Source organism: Trichoplusia ni, chromosome 7 (assembly GCF_003590095.1).
Source record: "Trichoplusia ni isolate ovarian cell line Hi5 chromosome 7, tn1, whole genome shotgun sequence".
Taxonomy (NCBI): domain Eukaryota; kingdom Metazoa; phylum Arthropoda; class Insecta; order Lepidoptera; family Noctuidae; genus Trichoplusia; species Trichoplusia ni.
The window spans coordinates 4,499,468-4,517,132 of NC_039484.1; the positions used below are offsets into that span (position 1 = coordinate 4,499,468).

Sequence of the window (17,665 nt, forward strand, 5' to 3'; positions counted from 1 at the left end):
GAAAGTGAACCCTTCAATCATAAGGAGCCTCGGGCCTTGCACCATCGTTATATATTTAGCTGCCAATATATAAATATTTAATTATATACACATTTGTTGAATAAACTTTTTTACTACATCAAAAAAAAGTTTTGAGAATAAATCAAATTCACTGGAATCATAACTTTATATTTCAAAATATTGAGATCATTATATTACATTTAGTTTTAAAACAATAGCTTTCAAGCATACATACTCTCAGTACAGTACTCTCATAAATTATTTTATGTTGTGTCTGAGGCCCTACTGCCACTTCTTGAGTGGTACTATCGCCGCTGTGGAAGAGAGTCATCGCTCTACACCGCCTAGATCTTCATCTCGCTTTCACAACTACAAGTCGTAGTTTCGAAAACTGTGGTAGGGCCCCAGTCATACTATACAATACTTATTAACTACATTTTGAATTATTGACCTTGATAATTATCACATTAAAATAATACTGCACGTGCATTAAAGTGCTTTCTTATAATGTTTAATTATTAAAAATTTAGAGCAAAAAACTATTCAAATATTTACGAAACCATAAAATGCAGTAATAATGATTTATTACATAGTATACAGCATTAACTATACACTTTACGTTGCCGTTGTGGAAGCAAGATGGCGCCTGCATATTGTTTCGCTTCTATAACTGCAATCAATTTAGGATGATGGAAAGTAGTGTTTGCCTTCTTTGTCTGGCGATCATTAAAATCATTTTAAATGGTTTAAATAATCGCGAAGTTAACACTCTTACTTGAATCGACTGATAGGCAGTCATTGCTCTAAATTTTAATAATGTAATTTTTATGGTAGCGGGAATCACAATTGTGCAAATAATTGTATCTAATATAAAATAGATTTATTATTTAACGCTATCTAATTTATATTGGACTAAAATTTTATTTGGACTAGGCATTTCTATTTTAGAGATCATTGTTTAAAATTTATTATCATCATTTAAAAATTTAAACTACAACAGTTTTAAATTAAAGACTATCAATAAAACCTATATGCACCCAAGCCGAGATCATCACATTTCAATCACTAGCCCGTGTCACACTTGTACAGGCGCTAACACCGATCAATTCGCCTAAATGTATTGAAATGACAAATAAAGTCACGTGACGCGAACAGTCCAGGGAATTGATCGAAGCAAACACTTGTTACATTGTCACTTGTGGGCTCTGACCCTAGTCTAGCGACAGTTCTAGAATCGATCACAAAATCGGTTCGATTCGATCATTACTATCGATTTTAGAGCTATCATTAGGCCAGGGATCATTCCTTAAAATAGATCCAACTTCATAGAATCTGAATTCATTCTAACATTCTAACTATAATTAAAACTATCAATACAAAACACATAATAAAATGTAACACAGTTTTTTATATAAGCTCTATTACGTACGTCGCATAGGACTATAAATAATGCTATTGAATAATAGGATCACGGAATCGGACGCCTCATTCTGACTAGAAAACAAAAAAAAAACAAATAAAATCAATTGCATTTTTGCAAAAAAGCAATAAACTATCGTTAACACCTCTCAGAGGAATAAACATTACAGTAAAATATGATACAGAAGTCACTACAGACAACAAATTCCTTAGGACAAACAGATCTTTAAAATCCTCCCTCCTTTTCTTGGCCAAAATTCTTCTCTCATTTACCACAAAAAGCTCTCATAATTTTACTCATCCGGAGCATTTTTTTTCCTTTGTCTTCTCACAGGTGTCTCAAAAGGACTGTGTGTGTGGTACAAATTACTTCTAACAATGGTCATGTCATCTGCCAAGTGCAAATATGCCTTGCATTTATGCCACCGATTCTTGGTGCAACCCCACCGGAAACCACATTTCGTCCGAGCCTGCTTATAATACGTGTAGTGGTGAAATATCAGCCTCTCCTTCCCTCGTGTTGTCATGAATATGTTAACTGGAATAATATTATATTAGTGATAGGGGCCATGTTTAAATTTATGTAAGAGCACAACAGCAGCTACCTTCTAATAATGACGTACGGTTTCGGGTAATAATGAAAAAAAAAAACAACTTATACGAAAACTTTTCTTTATTTTAAAGCTTTTTTTATTTTATTTACAACATAATTTCATCCGAATTGATTTCCACTTAATTTTTCGGCTGATTCTCTTTATGTCTGCCTATTAGTGAATATAATCCTTTGGAAGTTTTCCGATATTTAGGGGGCTCATGTTTGTGGGTCTCTACCACTTTTCGGATGTCCAATTCTAATGATACCAATAGATGTGCTTTGCAATTTTCAAAAGTACACATCCAAGTAAAATATGAATCATTTTCACTTTTCCCTTTGTTAGCATAAGTATATTTTTTATACTTAATTCTTTTCTTTCCATTGGTGAGCGTTATTAGAGATGCTAAAACATAAGAATTTTCATTTTTATTCCTAATTGTTTTTGTTCTCCATCCAAGTATATTCCAATATTTCCAATCCAATCATTTTTTAAATAAAGGTATTAAATTAAACAAACCCAAATACGTGGATAGTATTTATTTGTCCAAATGCTCAGAAATGGAACCGATTGAAAACAAAAGAAACGCACTAATCCTGGGGCACATTGTAATAAAGTCCAGCGTGTGTTTGACGGAAAAGCCTCGGGGGGTGACTGTGTATGTGAGGCATACGAATAATATAGAGTTGAGGGTCTAGATGGATGTAGGATTTGCATCGAGAGGAGTTGGTACACGACCAGGAGCTGTTAATACCGCCGGCGCCGACCGAACACTTCTTTTAATAAGTGTAGCCCTGATGAAGGTACACTCGCTTGCCATTGATAAGTGTTATAATTTGTCCTGTTGAATAACAACAATCAATTAGAGATATTTTCCTAAACTAAATGTGTTTCAGAAAAATCCGCAGATGTGACAAGCATTTGTGTGATCCATGAACGCTTGTTCCAATCTTGGGTCTTGAATATTTGTCAAGCTCTCCGCGAAACAAGTACTAAATTAGTTAAGTTATTGCAATCAGTCTTCCTAGTTTTCATTAAGTTTTTAATTAATCGCACACATTTGGATTTAAGGTGTTTCGTCGGGGAATTATTGTTTTCGTCTTTTTCAGAAATGATAATTGTGTTAAGACTGATTGAAAGAAATCTCTTTCCTGCCACTTAAAAATAATTAAATTGTAGACCAAATTAAATGTTATCACATTAATTATTTGCCATATTCTAAAATATGTTTCAGTTTTTGAAATTCAATAACTACATAAGTTTCGTTATGAATACACAAATGTGTTTGAATGTTGAATTGAAATCTCTTACCTTCTAGGAAACCAGCGCAACGCCGTATACATTAAATAAAAAAATATATATTTCCTTGTACAAATAGATTGTAAGCTAAATAAATCATATGGGAATTAAATTAATGACAAATGAATGAGCAAAAGTTTAATAAAACCAATTAAAAGTACAAATATTACAAGTTAATTTAAAATCAAACTATGTTGAAAACCCTAGTTTAAGGAATACATGGATAATTTGGACTTATAATTAAAACATAGTTGGTACACATCAAAGTCTTAAAACAATAAATTTTCTTTAGTCGTAAAATAACGTATTCGAAAAATGACAATACTTTCTATACAATGAAAGCATATCATAGTGATGTAAGTTTAAAAACTAGTATCGTATACAATAGTGCTTGTTTTGGTTACAGTCTTGATCACAAAAATCAATTAATAAAATGAGATCCAAAATACAAATATTTTATCACAAACTTTAAGCATGCAGTCTTAATAAAAATGCAATGATTATTTTCACCACTAACATTGATCATATGAATATATGCCTTGACAAACTATGTTGACCTATTTCCTAAATGGATATAAATTCTAAAATATGTGAATGAATGATTAATATTTTTAACCGCCTAACGAACTAAAGCAAGCATTCGATATGTTTCACTTACTACTTGATAATGTTCATAATATTGTTCGATTAATGGATAACGCATTTTAAACTTAAATATTCGGACCTTACGAATTAGACCTAGGTAATAGTGTTCAAAAAGTTCAACAAGTTTTTTGAAACTGTTTTTACAACAGGAGTTCTCCAAGGTAGTATTCTAAGTCAATATTCATGAACATTTTATCGCAAACGCTATATGCTAATTTTAAACTACAACATTCATTTCAAAAATGTAAATATATAATTGCTTATACAAATAGCAGTCTAAATGAAGCGTCTATAAAAAATATCACTTCTTATTTAATGCCAGTACAAAGATAATATAGCCTCTATACTCTAATTGATAAGGTATATATATGTGGTTCGTCTATTTTTAAACATTAGAAGAATACATTTCGTTGATTAAGCTTGCATATTTGGCTACGTGATACTTGAAAAATAGATCTATAATGTGGACACATTTTACTATTGAGGATTATTATAAAAATAGACACCGAAATCTAATGGTTATTATACGTTCCTATATAGTTTTTCAGAATACAAACGTAAATCCTACATTTAATTAAAAACTTATTATTTCAACTTTACAACTAACATGAATAAAAATGCTTGATCGATCACAATAATAATACTGGATTCGTTATCGAAATGCAAACGAAAATATCACACAATTTACTACAAAATATTAAACCTAAAAACATTGGTGTTGCTACAAATTTTAAAGACACGTTTATTAAAAGGCACTTTTTAATGATAATAGTCGTTTAACCCTAATTTATATATTTGTTTAGAAAACTACGATTATATATTTGCCTAAAGTTTAATAACATATTATTTCACTAGTTGATTAATTTAACAATCAATATTAGAGAAAATTTCATTAATCCATTCACTGTTATAGAGATCATTTTTCTTGTTACTACATTGTATAATTATTACTATGACAGATAAGTACTGTGAATGGACTGACACAAAAGTGCAACGATTGAATAAAAATCATTATTGATTGTTTAAAATAGGAACAAAACGCATGAATTTAGATAACATCAATGAAAACGAGATCAAAACTGACAATCAACATGGTCAACGTGATGTAAAACACGTATCTTATAACTATTAGGTATATAATGAAATTAAAATCTAAATAGCTAACACGTATGCATGTTGCGAATACATACAAAGCTAAGCTATAAAACTAACTACTGAATATTCATGAGTAAAGCCTACGCTCAAGTAATAATAACATAATAAAAATGTACGATCTAAAACAAATAGTAATGCAAGCTGCCGTAAACCTAATAATTAGCAGGAAACTGAAAAGTCCAAAAAGGACAACTATCAATATACGTAACCAAAAATCAGTAGGTAACTGTTGGCAAAAATCATTAATAACTACCAAAAACGCTGTGAGCCGCCAAATAATTTTGGAATGGCGTCAAGCTGTTGTAATACTTGTTGACATCAGGGTTACCAGTCAGGGAGGCAGTAGGAGACTCAGTGTCATCCTTCTTAGCTAGGCCAAGATGGGGCAAAGGTAGTTTCATATCTTTCTTCATGCTAGGAGGATGGCTATGGAAGATGTTGGCCTTCAGTACTTCAAGGCGGTCTGTGATGATGAGGTGAGCCTTGCACTTCCACTTGGAGCCGTAGGCTGTGCAGCTCCAGCGATGAGCGTTACTCCTGGCTTTCAGGTGCTTGTAGAAAGTGAAGTTATTTAAACGGAGATTGATCCTGCCGCTCGGTCGCAAGTAGAACTCAACTGTGGGAAAAAGGGATTAGTTAGAGGGCATTCGGAAATGTATACTTTGGATTTTTGGAAACTATATTACAACTAGGATGTTCTTAAGAAAAACACCATCACAACAACATTTTTCATGCTTTATTAATAATTTTCTAAAAAAACCTCTAGAAACAATAAAGATTCGTTAGGGAAAAATGAATAAAGAGTAGTATAAAGGTACGATATAATTCAAAATATGTATTCGTAATGCTATAAAAATGATTCGGTTTGTTTTATAAGCAACGTTTTAAATATAAAATAATATTTATTTTAATACATTTTAACGCTTAAAACTAATATTAGTTTAATTACTTAAAGGCGATTTTCTGCACATCTTGTGTTTTACAATTTTTATATCTAAGATTTTATTTTCTTAAGAAAAAGTCACAATAATGTTGTGATTTTTTTCACATCTTTCATACTATTTTGGTACTCAAATTTCTAACCAAAAAATAATGATTGGTTGTTTACGTTTCACATGGATCTTGGGGCATTTTTTACACAATGGAAATCCTCACTTCCTTCGCCCTGTGGAAGGCGTAGGGGATGTTATGGACTCTTACCGGCTAACACCACTGGAATACTTAATCATTTAGATTGGGGCCTACCGTGACTTCTTAAAGACTGTTGCAGATGTGGAAGGAAATGCCGCATATAGTACCGTCTTACTTCCACATTGCAGAGTCTAGCATTCAGAGCTGGATGAATACCCCTTGACCTATTTTTACAGTCTGACTTGATTTCAAGTTGATTTTATTTCCTTGCCGTCTTCGCAATATTGTAATACAAAATGTGACTTCTCCTTTTGCTACCATAAATGTTGCTTAACGATCTAAAATTATCAAGTTATTGCAAATATTACATTAAAGTCTAAGTCTAAATATAACCCTATTTTTATAAATAAATTTTATTTGTATAACTTTACTGGAATATGAGAGATATAAAATGCATGATTTAGAAATCTAGCTTTCCTATAAGATTGAATACATTTATAACAATATGAGTTATCACTGTTTTTTTAAATATCTACATTTATTTTAGTTGAAAGTTATTCGACATGTTTAAATAGAATTAATGAAAAATAAATTTGCCGTAATAACAAATACTATAAATTATCAAAATCAATGATTAAAAAACAACAAGTAAAACGTCTTGATCCAAATACTTTCTTATTCCATCATCAATTGGAAAATAAACTGATTATGGAGAAATCGAATAAAAACAAAACTCAAGGTAACCTGATATAATAATAGATATAAGAAAAAAGTAAATGGTTGCTTCAATAAATCTGTCAAAATATTACTCTAATCATTCGCCTGACACGGGCTATTTTCGTTGATAGTTAAACCGATATTCGATACTGCCTGTATACTATATCAGGGCCTCGATTCTGCTATTTACAGTGCCCGATGAATACTCAAATTTACTTTTTCAGAATACTAGTAAGTTTAAATAAATAATACTATTGCCATTGCTGTCTGCAGATTTCGGATATTTAAAATTTGACTAAAATATTGAGGAGTCATTGATTATCACTACTTACACTGAATACTGGTATTTAACAAGTAGATGAAAATCATCGGTTGCACCATGGAAGTTATTTCTAAATATTTACATGTAATGAAAATCGAGATATCTTCAAATTAAATTAAATGATATATAATAACATTATATTTACGTCAAATAAAGGTAAAATCGCCGCAAGTTAACATGGAAAGCAATCATAAAATTATTCGGGGGCACGGCAGTGTTAGTAGCCAAGACGAAGATCCTATACTTTTCCTTTGTACATTTCTTGCGACAAATCTAATCCTAATCGTAGGTTATACCTATATTGCTATAAAGGATATAATCCCTAAATACTAAACCACGATATATTCATAAGGAATTACGATTCGGGATATCTATAGCTATAACTAATAATATCCATTGGGAAGATCTTATTATTTCAAAAGCCAACTCCGCCTTTTATGTTACCAATTTTTAAAGCAAAGGGATTTAATGCTTCTACTTCATTGAGCCTTCTAGCCTGAAAAATAAGAACACATAATTAAAAGACATTATTCTTTAGAAATTATAGTCCAAAATTAACTGTTTGATATTTTTTTTGTATGAATTTTCTTGTTTTCATTGCCGAAAAAGGCCCATCATCTTGAAATTAATAATCAGCCGGTAAATATTGTACTGCTTAGCAAAAAGATCTTAATAAAAGAGGATGTAGTAACGTATGTAACATTAACTTGGTACTTACACTGGTCGCTCTCTTTTTTTTCTTCGCAAGCGAAATATTCGAGGGTGGATGCGTGTGTTCAGTAAAAGCTCTCACAACGAGTTTCTCGTGGGTCACGTGTAGAAATCCGCGGCAAGATCTGGATCCCATCTGAGTACAGCTCCAACGGAAACCGTCCCTTAGCATTTTATGTTGGTAGTAAGTGTATCCATTAAGCGTAAGAAGATTTTTCCCATTTCGGCCTTCTACTAGAAGCACTGAAAATATACTACGTGTTAACTTGTATTTAAAAAACCTGAGCGATCTAAATGCTACTTTATTTGCGAAGGTTTATTAGTACTTTTGTGGGCACAGTATACGGCGCAAATATTGTACTTCAAAATAAAATAAAAATCACAAATTTAAGTTTTATAGTTTTGTTCAAACTGATATTAATTGTAGTTGTTTACCATAACAAACAAAATCACGTAATAAAAACAGTATTCTGAAGTCCAAAATTAATTAAAATCAATTTTAGATCCAACCATTTATAGCAAACTTTTTCATCGGCGAAAACTGACGTCTTCCATGGAAAACCACAATAATTATACTTAAAGTAATATATACTGTCCCTTTGCAGTGACATGGTATCTGGAAGGAGGGTGCGAATGTTGATCTCTTGCACTCAGGACATTGTGGCTGTGATCTAAGCTAACAAAAGCACTGCAATTGCGAGAACTTTTTCTCGTGCACTGATAACGCATCCCGTTCTTCAACTTGCAATGCGTGCAGAAAGTATGCCCTCGAAACATCAACAGCTTTTTGCCTGTACTCGTACTGATGTATTTAACTGTTGGAAAAAAAACCACTTGATTTATCTACAAATTATTTTAGACAAGGTATAATAGTACCTTGTCGGCAGCACCACGACTTTTGCCATAACGTGAAGCTGTGAATTATTGGTCGAGTGTTCTGTAACTAAAAGACTAATTCATTTGAAGGCAGGTTAGGGTTACCAACAAATACCTGTCGTTTTCGAAAATTATATGTAACGAAGAAGGTTCTATTAAAATGAGACGTTTTTTCACTTTATTGAGGACTCATTTTTTGCGTTGTAGTTGCTGCAAATATAATGACAATCTTTGTAAACATTCACCACACCGTTATAATATACCAGTTTAAGTTATAGCGATGGTTTTTTTGGTTAATATTTCATTCTTCAACTCTACACAAATAATTTTGCAATTTCTTCAAGTACTGCATAACCCATATACTTAACTTGATACATCTGTAACCACATCATTATAAAATATAACAGAAAAAAAATATCATATACACTTATCTATTTAGAAAACCCCATAATGTTACAATTTTGAAACATCCCTAAAAGCCACCACTGCAAGTTTATTGAAGGATACTGAAGATAGCGAAGTGTCGTATATTTGTCTCTACATTCCTCTTGTCTTATATGTGACATTAACGAAGCAGGCACAAAATGGAGATATGACAGAAAATGCAGCAGTGCAGCAATGGCAGGCAAGCGGTGCTCTGCCCAAACCATCTGCCAAACAATCTTACTTGAACGAGTTACCAAGGAAAATAACAGTCGTTTCTCCAAGAGGGTATATTTTGCGAAGTGGAATCAATTTCATTTTTAGCTTCAAGCTCCACTTTAGGCTAATAATTGTAGTCTTACAGTTACCTTAAAACACATCTACATATACTGAGATCAAAATTATCACATAAAATACATTAATTTTGGTATAATATCACACGAACTTACGTTACTAACATCAAAGAAGTATAAAATACATGTTCGAAAAGTCTTCATTTTGATTCCTACAATTTCTCGGAAATGTTTTGGAATTTTCTTATACATACACATTGATACACGTTATGTTAATATTACAGAATCTCATTTATAGTCATTCACTACACATTGACAACACTTTGGTCGTAGAAAACCTTCAGTGTAAAAAGACATATTTAATAATACTGACTAGAAAAATTACATTAAAAAACATTCAGTTCTAAAGAACAAGATGATGTTACAATTATGAAACACTACCTACCTACTGTCTGGCGGACCGACTTAAAAATATACCTATTCGTCACGTCTCAATACTAGGCATAAGATTATATGCTGTATGACTATAACGCTGACGGTTCACTTTTAAAAAACTACAAAATGTTACAAATTTGAAACATGTAACTTACTTTAGGATTAATACGTTAAAGTTTGTCACGTCTTACTACTAGTTATGTTTTTTTATATTCAATAATGGCCGAAAACTACATAATGGTACATTTTAAAATATCTCACCTACTCAAGTATAAAGACGTCAAAATTTGTCCCGTTTCACGTCTTAATTTAATGGCACGTACATCCATTGAATGAACTAGATAAACAAAATGTAAAACTACAAATATTCAGTTCTGGATTACAGATTACAGGATACAATTTTGACACACATACTTAAGAATAAATACATTACAGTTTGTCAAGTCTCAATGTAAAATTTAATTACAAATATGTTCTATGAGTCCTATAGCTACTGACTAGATAAACAAAAATGTATATAAATTCGGTTTTAACAACTATACGTACAAAGTTACAATTTTAAAACATGTTACCTACTTAGAAATAAATAGATCGTAGTTTGTCACATCCCTCGTCATAATTTTGATTATAGACATTTATGATGAGTCGACAAATAAAATATAAAAATAATCAGTTCTCAAAAATCCTCTTACAATTTTGAAACATGTTACAACTTAAAAATAACTAAGTCATTGTTTTTCACGTTTCACGATTTAGTCTAACGATACGCATTATTCCCTGTTTCTTATACTGACTATTTAAATAAAATATAAAAATATTCCGTTTTTAAAAACGTATAACAATTTTGAAAAAAATAATTAACGTCATACTTTAATTGCACGCATATAAAATAACTCCCATACTGACTAGATAAATTCAATGTAAACATATAAAAAAATCCTAACACGTAACTTACACAATAATAAATACGTCATAATTTAATAAGTCTCACGTCATAGTTTAATAAAACTTATGTTCCCTAAATTCTGCCCTGACTAGATAAATCAAATAGAAAAATATAAAAAAATATTCCATTCTTGAGAACCATATCATGTTACAATTTTGAAACTTTGTGTCAAGGTTCAAAATTGTAACCTAAAAATAAATTCGTAGGAAATTGTCACCTTAATTTAATGATACGTATTTACCTTTATCTGTAATTCGGTACCGGCAAGGCGAGTGCGTGTGGTCCTCCCTGGTCCTCAATATGTTGTTGTTGCTTACATCAATACAGATATGTGCGTCGCATTTTCTAGAAGCGCTCCTCAGGCACTGGTAGCGGAAGCACAGCCGTCCCAAACTAAAAAGTTTAGAGTAGGTGTGTCCCCGGTACATTATCAGTTTTCTGCCGTAGTTTGTTTTAATATATTTGAATTCTGATGGTTCTGGAATGAAAAACCTTTGTTACTGTACTGATACAAGAAATACTGTATTCCAAATTTTCAGTACAATAAAAAAATACTTTTAAACAGACTCTAGAGCTTCCAAATGCTTCTAGACAGATCTCCAAGCAAGTAGGAAAATGAGGATCAAAAATAATTTAATACTTGTTAAAAAACAATGAAATGCTATTTTCGCCATTCCAAAAGAATTTATTGGAAATCGAGTAATAAATAAACTTGATTCTAGTATAGGTACTGGTATTTTTTTAATATTATTGTAAATACGTGAAATGGTATAAGAGGTTAACAATAACTATAGGTTTAAAAAGTACAAATTACGAGTTAAATGTATGGATATCAGACATATACAATGTGTATACTTCAAACCAATTCGGATCGATCGAGAACATTAACTACTGCTACTAAAAATGAGAAATATATTAAGCTCTTCCGTACTATCATCACCAACGTCATACAAATGTAAATTATTAAAAAAATAGTGATTAGTACAAACATTCGTTTCCTTCTGCTAATGATTTGAATTTCAGCATCTGACTTTGTAGGGCGCTGTTACCTAAGGGCACGTCCATACACGGAGCAGCTGACGCGTTTTGTTTGCACGTGCAAACATTCATAGGCATTCTAGGGCTAGTTTTACAGTCTAGCTAGGAAGCCTTGCGGCTAGTAAATACCTGGTATTTTGAAGTTTTTCAGCAACAGCGTCATAAGAACAGGATACATCGGTATAAAACCAATACTCCATGCAAATTCGCAAGCGACGCTTACTGAACACGCGATAACAAACATGACTATAAAACCAACAGGCTTTCCCCAGAAATTGTTTTGCTTCTTATTTTGATTTAGTTATCTATACAGTACCGAAATGGCATCATCGAACTGAGAAAAGAGCGAGCATCGAGCAATGATCCAGTATTATCAGTGAAGTTAACTGTCGTTCAAGCATAGTTCTAAATCGTGGCAAGCCCCAATTCAGACTAGTGTCGGGTTCCAACATAACAGAACTCCCTAACTTCAGGTTAACCCTATAGCCCATCTAGACTGGGAAGTAAAGTGTCGAGAAACGCCACGTATTACTTGCCTTATGCTTACCGCTTGACACATACGGACATACCATAAAACCTGAATCAATTACCAATCATCATATTTTATTCCAATTTCTTGGTCCTACCCATCGTTGGAATCAAATTATACACACTGTGTATGCATATTTCAGAAACGTTTAAAATCTACGACATAATACGAAGAAGTGAGAATATATTGATAGCATACTATCTGCTAAATATCTATAGACGTAACGTCAAACAATATTTTTAAATATGAAAGTTTACAACAGTTCTATTTACTAGTTTCGAATATTTTGAAACATTAATAGAATGGGTAACATGTTATAGTTTAAAACTATATCGAGGAAAGACTACTTTTATAAAGCACATGTATATATCGCGGACTAACCTAAACTATCCTATTTATAATACCAGTATTTTTATAAATTTTCAGGACTGAATACATTCTAAACACATTCAAATATAATTAGCTCTTAAAACTAAGCGGAATACCTTTGCACGTTTCGCTCTTTGCGAAGCATCTTTGGCTCATTATATCACAGACGTTTTTTTCATACATATGTTATGCGTATGCACTCTTTCAACGTGATCCTTAATTCTAGGTCCCATTTTATTATCCGGTAGTTTTTCAATTGCCGAAATTTTTTTGGCGAACTAAATTTGAACGCCTAGTTCTATAAATTTACTCTTAAGCATGATTTCTTCTGATTGAAATCTTGGCTTTAAAGTAAACACAACTCTATGTGTCGCCAGTAACACCAAAATTATTGCGATACATGTCTGAGCGTAGATTGCCATCATAATAGGCGCTTAATTTAAGAGCAAGCCAGTTGCTATGTGAAAAAACAAGACAGTGTCTTGACCAAGGAGGTTATAATGTACCTTAAAATTCGACAATATTAAATATCAGCCCACAGATATCACGTCAAAATTATGTTTAGGGTCCAGCCCAGTAATATAACTAAGTCATCGAGCCCTTAAAGTTATTCTGTACTTTTATGCAATAGCATATTTGGCACTTCTCTTATACATAAAACCTTTATACTGTATAAAATACATTAAAATAATACGTACCTACTAATATGGGATGATAAGTTGCTCTACATAATATTATTTGCATAAATACACATTGAGATCAATAATATAATTTCATAATATGTTGGCTACGACACTGAATATCAGTATTGCTAATATACGATGCTATAGTATTTTTATAAAATTCAATAAGCGGTCTAAGTATTTGGCGTTAAACGTTTATAGGCATAAATGATTGAGCTTTGCTCTTCTACTCATTAAAATAGAATAAATAATTACCCTAATTATACCTTGCATTAAAAAATACAGTTCCCGTTATTTTTAAACATCTTGGAAACAAGAATTTAATGTAACACTTTCATCACACACTAATTATATGCATACTTTTGGAGTTTTAATGAGATCAAGGTATTTTATTATTTAAAACTATTCCTAAAGGTAATGACTAGGACGTCTAATAAGTACTGTAATATATAATATCATGGTTCATGGCTAGAAATTTTAAATATAGTCTACTTTACGAAGCGGATTATATTCAACAACAAATCGTCTAAATTCATGTTTTGGTCTTTGGTATTGACAATCTACAAAATAACTATGTAATTATTTGTAAAAATCAGTACAACATTTACAAAAAAAATATCCAACGGAATTGGAATTATCTTTGACACCCGTATCGTTTCCAATAAAGTAATTCAAAAGTTTAACATCGAGTAGGCTTTGCAAAAACGCATTCTACCCTCTACATTTAGGGTTCAATTTCAGTTAAACTGTGGTTTTGTTCAGAATTTAAACTAATTCTAGAACATATAAAATTCTAAGTTTAAATCTTCATGTAAAGTCCGTCTCTCCCTCTGAGGTACATAGGTGGCGCGTGATCGTGGATCTCAACGGCTTTCAGAACTTTCAAGGCTTGGTCCAAAACCAGGTGTGCTTTGCAGCCATTCAGGATGTACTGGTTACATCTCCATCGGTCTCCGAGCTTCAACTTGCAGTGGGTGCAATACACGTACCGATTGTACATTACCAAACATTTCCCACTGACTAGAGTTATCACGGATGCTGAAAAATGGAAAACCCCTCCACATTAGTTATGAAATCGATTTCGTTGTGTAAGGAAGAAATAAAGACATATGATGTTTGAATTTTCTTTATTAACAATTTGTTATTGCAAAATAATCAAAAAATACTGAATTGTCACTTCATTTTTACACCTTACGAGACTAAGCGATGACTAATGTTTCAGTACTGGCATATGTTAAAGATAACATAGATGAGTTCTAGATATTAAACACAAAATTGAATACATAATGTCATCGAAAAGACAAAATCTTAATAAGCACACTAGTGAAATTTAATTTTAATTACAAGTGAAAATGATCAAACAACAATATTGAGAAAATTTATAGATTAATATTTATGTAAAAAAGGTTTTATTTACAATATTTAAATTAAAGTCTATATCACTAGCTGCACTCAAACGTGCGGGTCGGATAAATGAAGATATTTTTTTATTTAATGTACTATAATTTATTTCGGCAGTATTACAGAAAAAATCAACATTAAAATCATATACCGAAACTCAAACAAAACTTTATCGTAAAAGGCCGTTAATATTTAAATAGCATAAAAATAATTTCTTTCAGGTGTCTCCGTACAAATTATCATGAGTTTTTTTTTTATGAACTAGGCTGAATAGTACCTTCTGAAGTCACTTACGCGCCAAATTAAGAAAAAAAAGCTATGCTATATAAGTGTTGTTTGAATATTCTGCCAAGAGAACGTTATCATAAATATTTATTACAATTAAAATTAGAACCACAATTTAACTGAACACTTAATTAAATATAAATCGTCGTCGTTCTAAAAACACGTCTAGCTTGTTGAGCGGTTAGGTACTATCTGAATTTATAAACGCAATTAACGAATACATGAAGTGTCAAGAAAAGTTTTAAAATAGGATATCCTAGTTTCCTAATCCTAGTTCAAAGGAGGTTAAGAAAACGAGTACGAGTTACGAATACCTACCAAAAATCCTTCATATTAAAGAAGCATTGCTGTTGTGATCTATTTGAGATTGTCATTGCCAAATACCAGTCTTTCTCTACATCCATTTAATTGAATATGGTTCCTAGTTGAATATTAGTTCTATACGTTCGTACACCCTATTTGAACATTAAAACCATTTTTCATATTACTCGTATAGACGTTTAGAGCATTGAAAACCCACGATTTGTGATTATTTAATTTACTAGCAAGATCCTCCTATAAATTCAATGATACAAACGTACTTCAGAAGCTAGCACCTACTTAGTTTCTTTATAAAAATACTGGTACTTTCTTAACTCTAATGAGCCAAAAGATGACTTCATCTTTGTTAACCTGGTAATGTGTGATGATATGGACAGGGAACCAAACGAAAATCAATCATTTGACTTACCTTTTTAATACAGGAAACACGTTCGCTTCGAATAACTGGCAACACAAGTCTGCCTTCTGAATATTCTGGAAACACTAAAAATTCGACGCACATAATAACTGAGTTAATTAAAATCCTGACTGTATTTTTCATTTTTATGATTAATATAATTAGTAGTTGAAAAAATATCAAAGAACCAGATTTTATTAAACTCATAAATAATTATAAAACAGTACCTAGTGGCATTTCAATTGTTCAATCATTGCTTATTAAGTAAAATAAGTATAAAATGCAAACATGTACGGAATTACATGTTTTTTCGACGGATAAAAAAATAACAACACCAAAACAAGTTTGCCAGTCAATCATTATTTTATTTTATTTCGAAAATTAACTATTATATAATATGCAATAGATAAAAAATGCTAAGATCGATTTTCAAAAGTACAAGCAGTAAATAAGATTGTCATTTGGAATGATTAAAAAATATGAAAAAGAAATGTCTCTCCTAAACCAGTCTCAATAAAAAATAAACATTTAGAAGTACTATAAACACGAAATAAATTATATAATATATACCACCGAATACGGTTCCTTATTGCTTTTATTTAATAGAATAAATATAAAAATTACGTAAATATATGTCTAACATTTAAGTAGATAGGCACATACTATTTAAGTACAGTTTCATAAAACAATCTTCGTGTTCACACGTGCTCATCAAAAACTCAGAATTGTACACGAAAGTAATAACAATCACAAAAAAGAGATTTAATGTAAAAATATAATTTTAAACAACGATTTGGCACATTGAGTTATAAGAAGGAAAACAGTTTATGACTAGGCATAGTTCCGAGTTCTAATTACTACATGAATATATTTTATTCATATAATTTGAAGTTTTCAATAGGTACACACATAATTTATTGTATATTTTGACACCACCATTAAATAATTTAAAAATACACAACGTCTAAGTTACGGAAAGTAAGTTTACCAAACAACCAACGCCATCTCTTATTCATAAAATCAACTAAATACGCATACAATTACCACTAGGTGGCGCTATTTATAAAAAAACTTATTGGCTACACATGATCTATAATTTATATAAAAATGAGTTTTCACAGCACTTTTCAATATATCTTGTAAAGATAAATACGCGAATGTATTCTCAAAATGCAATTAATTTAAATAGTACATTGAATCAATTCTTGAGGAAGAAAAGCATATATACTATTATACTATTTAAATTATAGCATTATTAGGTATCTGACATACAAAAAGTGCAAATTGATTATTATTGCTTATTCAGTACAGTGGAACGCACAATAATGGTAAAACAGGCAGTGGAAACTGACAATAAAGAGCTGTCATGATCTTAGTCCCCACTGGTGCCGCCAGCTGTACCTTTTAATTAATAACTTTCCACTAGATATTTACTACTTAATACAATAGGATAAATGCAATAAATTGTCGAACTACGGAGACCAGTCAAGAAGTTATCTGTTACAATTGCGTCGAAAACCGTATATGACTTGGACACTGCCCGCTTTTTTTTTTCTTTTTTTTATTAATATAAGTAGGTTTACTATCCCAAGGTACATGAATCAGATCTTAACATTACAATATAAGTAATATAACAGTTCGGAATATTGGTAAATCATAAAGGTGTTGAAATTCGAT

The 17,665-nt window shown here is 31.4% G+C and overlaps 1 protein-coding gene across 2 annotated transcripts; it reads right to left on the reverse strand.

Moving 5' to 3' along the window:
* Nucleotides 1-2,536: 2,536 nt before the first annotated feature.
* LOC113496256 lies at nucleotides 2,537-16,278 on the reverse strand. 2 transcript variants are annotated; one of them, XM_026875432.1, is made up of 2 exons: nucleotides 11,207-16,278; nucleotides 2,537-5,727 (listed from the first exon to the last, which is right to left on the reverse strand). In XM_026875432.1, the coding sequence occupies exons 1-2, from the start codon at nucleotides 11,391-11,393 to the stop codon at nucleotides 5,354-5,356; spliced, it is 561 nt and encodes a 186-aa protein (XP_026731233.1). In that variant the 5' UTR covers nucleotides 11,394-16,278; the 3' UTR covers nucleotides 2,537-5,353. The 2 variants fall into 2 exon arrangements, 1 of the variants encoding a protein (XP_026731233.1); XR_003400800.1 differs by lacking the exon at nucleotides 2,537-5,727 and adding an exon at nucleotides 8,374-8,807 and having other exon boundaries at nucleotides 11,207-11,287.
* Between the last annotated feature and the right edge of the window lie 1,387 nt (nucleotides 16,279-17,665).

Coding starts and splice junctions, on each gene's coding strand:
- LOC113496256 (XM_026875432.1), bottom strand. CDS start 11,393: ATGTACCGGGGACACACCTACTCTAAACTTTTTAGTTTGGGACGGCTG. Junction 5,728..11,206: donor GTACCGAATTACAGATAAAG/GTAAATACGTAT, acceptor TTTTTCCCACAG/TTGAGTTCTACTTGCGACCG.